Source organism: Penaeus monodon, chromosome 19 (assembly GCF_015228065.2).
Source record: "Penaeus monodon isolate SGIC_2016 chromosome 19, NSTDA_Pmon_1, whole genome shotgun sequence".
In the NCBI taxonomy this organism is placed as follows: domain Eukaryota; kingdom Metazoa; phylum Arthropoda; class Malacostraca; order Decapoda; family Penaeidae; genus Penaeus; species Penaeus monodon.
In genome coordinates, this window is record NC_051404.1 from 34,800,067 (window position 1) to 34,801,837 (window position 1,771).

The 1,771-nt window shown below is 34.5% G+C and overlaps 1 protein-coding gene across 1 annotated transcript in view; it reads left to right on the forward strand.

The window, feature by feature from the left end:
• LOC119585399 (adenylyl cyclase 78C-like) overlaps positions 1–1,771 on the forward strand; it is a gene marked incomplete in the record, with an annotated part of 159,642 nt that overhangs the window by 36,654 nt on the left and 121,217 nt on the right. Inside the window, 1 exon segment of the mRNA XM_037934062.1 lies at positions 1,607–1,709. Within this exon segment, the coding sequence (XP_037789990.1) occupies positions 1,607–1,709 (103 nt within the window).

The following is a 1,771-nucleotide window of genomic DNA, read 5'->3' on the forward strand; positions in this document are numbered from 1 at the left end:
TTTTGATATTACCTTATTGAATGTTTTTTTATATTATATAATTCTTTATTTAATACGCTGAGTAATGCCACTGAACTGGGATGGACAAGCAAACAACTAGGAAAACTTTTCGTGAGTAGTTGGGCCTTAAGAGAACATAACGTGTTGCTGAGAGGAATTTATTTTTTTATATAAATTTCAAAGACGTCATAGGATAAAAAAAAATATTAGTTTAAGTCTTTTAGATAACCTGATAAAACAGGCATGTAATTGTTATCCAACTGGTTTGGTCATATCTCAATAAATAAAAAAAATCGTCGATTTTATTTTTTACTTATTTTATTCACTTTAATACAAATGTGCATGAAACAATATCTAACAATGATTCAACAATAATAGGACAAACCAAACGTGATTGTGGCGTCCATCATATTTGTTTACTTGCCATGCATTATGGGAGTGAGGAATTTGAACGCGAACAACTCATCTGTATAAATCGAACAAGCATAAGTGCAGAGGCGTGGACATACTTTGGGACAGTTGATATATGACTATAACATTATATTTTAGTATTACTTTACAAATTTAGGGTGTAACATCATCATATTTCGCTGCTAGCTTTGTTACATATGATACATGGTCATAGCGTGCCCAAATTTAGAACTCTATCAAATATCCCGAAACGGACTCTTGGCTCCGGTAGTGAAATGTGGGTGGAATTTTCCGTAGATTTACAAGCCTAGTTTACTATTCGGTATAATCTTTCGCTGCTGATAAGAACTGAATAAACAGAATTATAAAATATGAAGATGAATGTTAGTGGTTATGCCCGACGGATTATCATTAATATAATTTGAAAATTAAAATTTGCAGTATTAAATTTTCAGCAATGCGATCATATTTTTAAAAATCTGATATAGACCTGAAATTTAACATAAGATAATGGAAAAAATAGGGAACTCTAACTCTATGAATAATTTGAAGGCTGTTACAATCGGTTACATAAAAAGATGAGTAGATAAGATAAAGGAAAAGAGAAACGAAACTTGAATACACAGGCAATCGGTCTAGAAACTCACCTACTTCGTGTTTCAACTAATGTTTCTTTATATTTTCCAACCCCAGCTATTCCATTTCTCATTTTGCTTTATTACAAGTTGAGCGCATCCAATCCGCCATGTAATATATTTGACCAAATTAGAAGCTGTATTTCAATTGATTTGAATACGTTCTAGGTAGAAAAAATCTTCTTTTGATGAAGGCAGATTTCATATCAGTGGCACCGTATGTCCTGTCATCCTCAGCCATATAAAGTGGCCTTTCATCTCCCTTTTTCATATTCAAAATATGATTTCGCTCTGTCTTCCTGTCCACCTCTACTCCCCTACCCCCTCTCCGCAATCAGGATCAATACTCTACCATATTATCTTGCTGTGGTAGTTATGATACACGAGGCACGGATACAAATGGCTAACGTCAGTCTTTTTTTTTAACATCATCCTTGCACCGGCCATTTTATCCCGGAAAGGTCCGTCCACAAGGCACATCTTTCATCATAACATCATAAAACTTTATACTTAGACTGAACGTTAATACATTATTATATGCTAACCTTCTTTTTTTTCAGTGGTCGACCGAACGAGTTCAACGCGTGAGGCTGATCCCAGTGGTTTAATTTTCAAACGTGGCCATGTGTATCATGGCGTTTACTTCCCAACTCTTACTAACAGGTATCGTGCAGTGCTTCAGTTGTTGCGAAAGCTCTTACTTTCATAATATTTGTCTGTCTTAG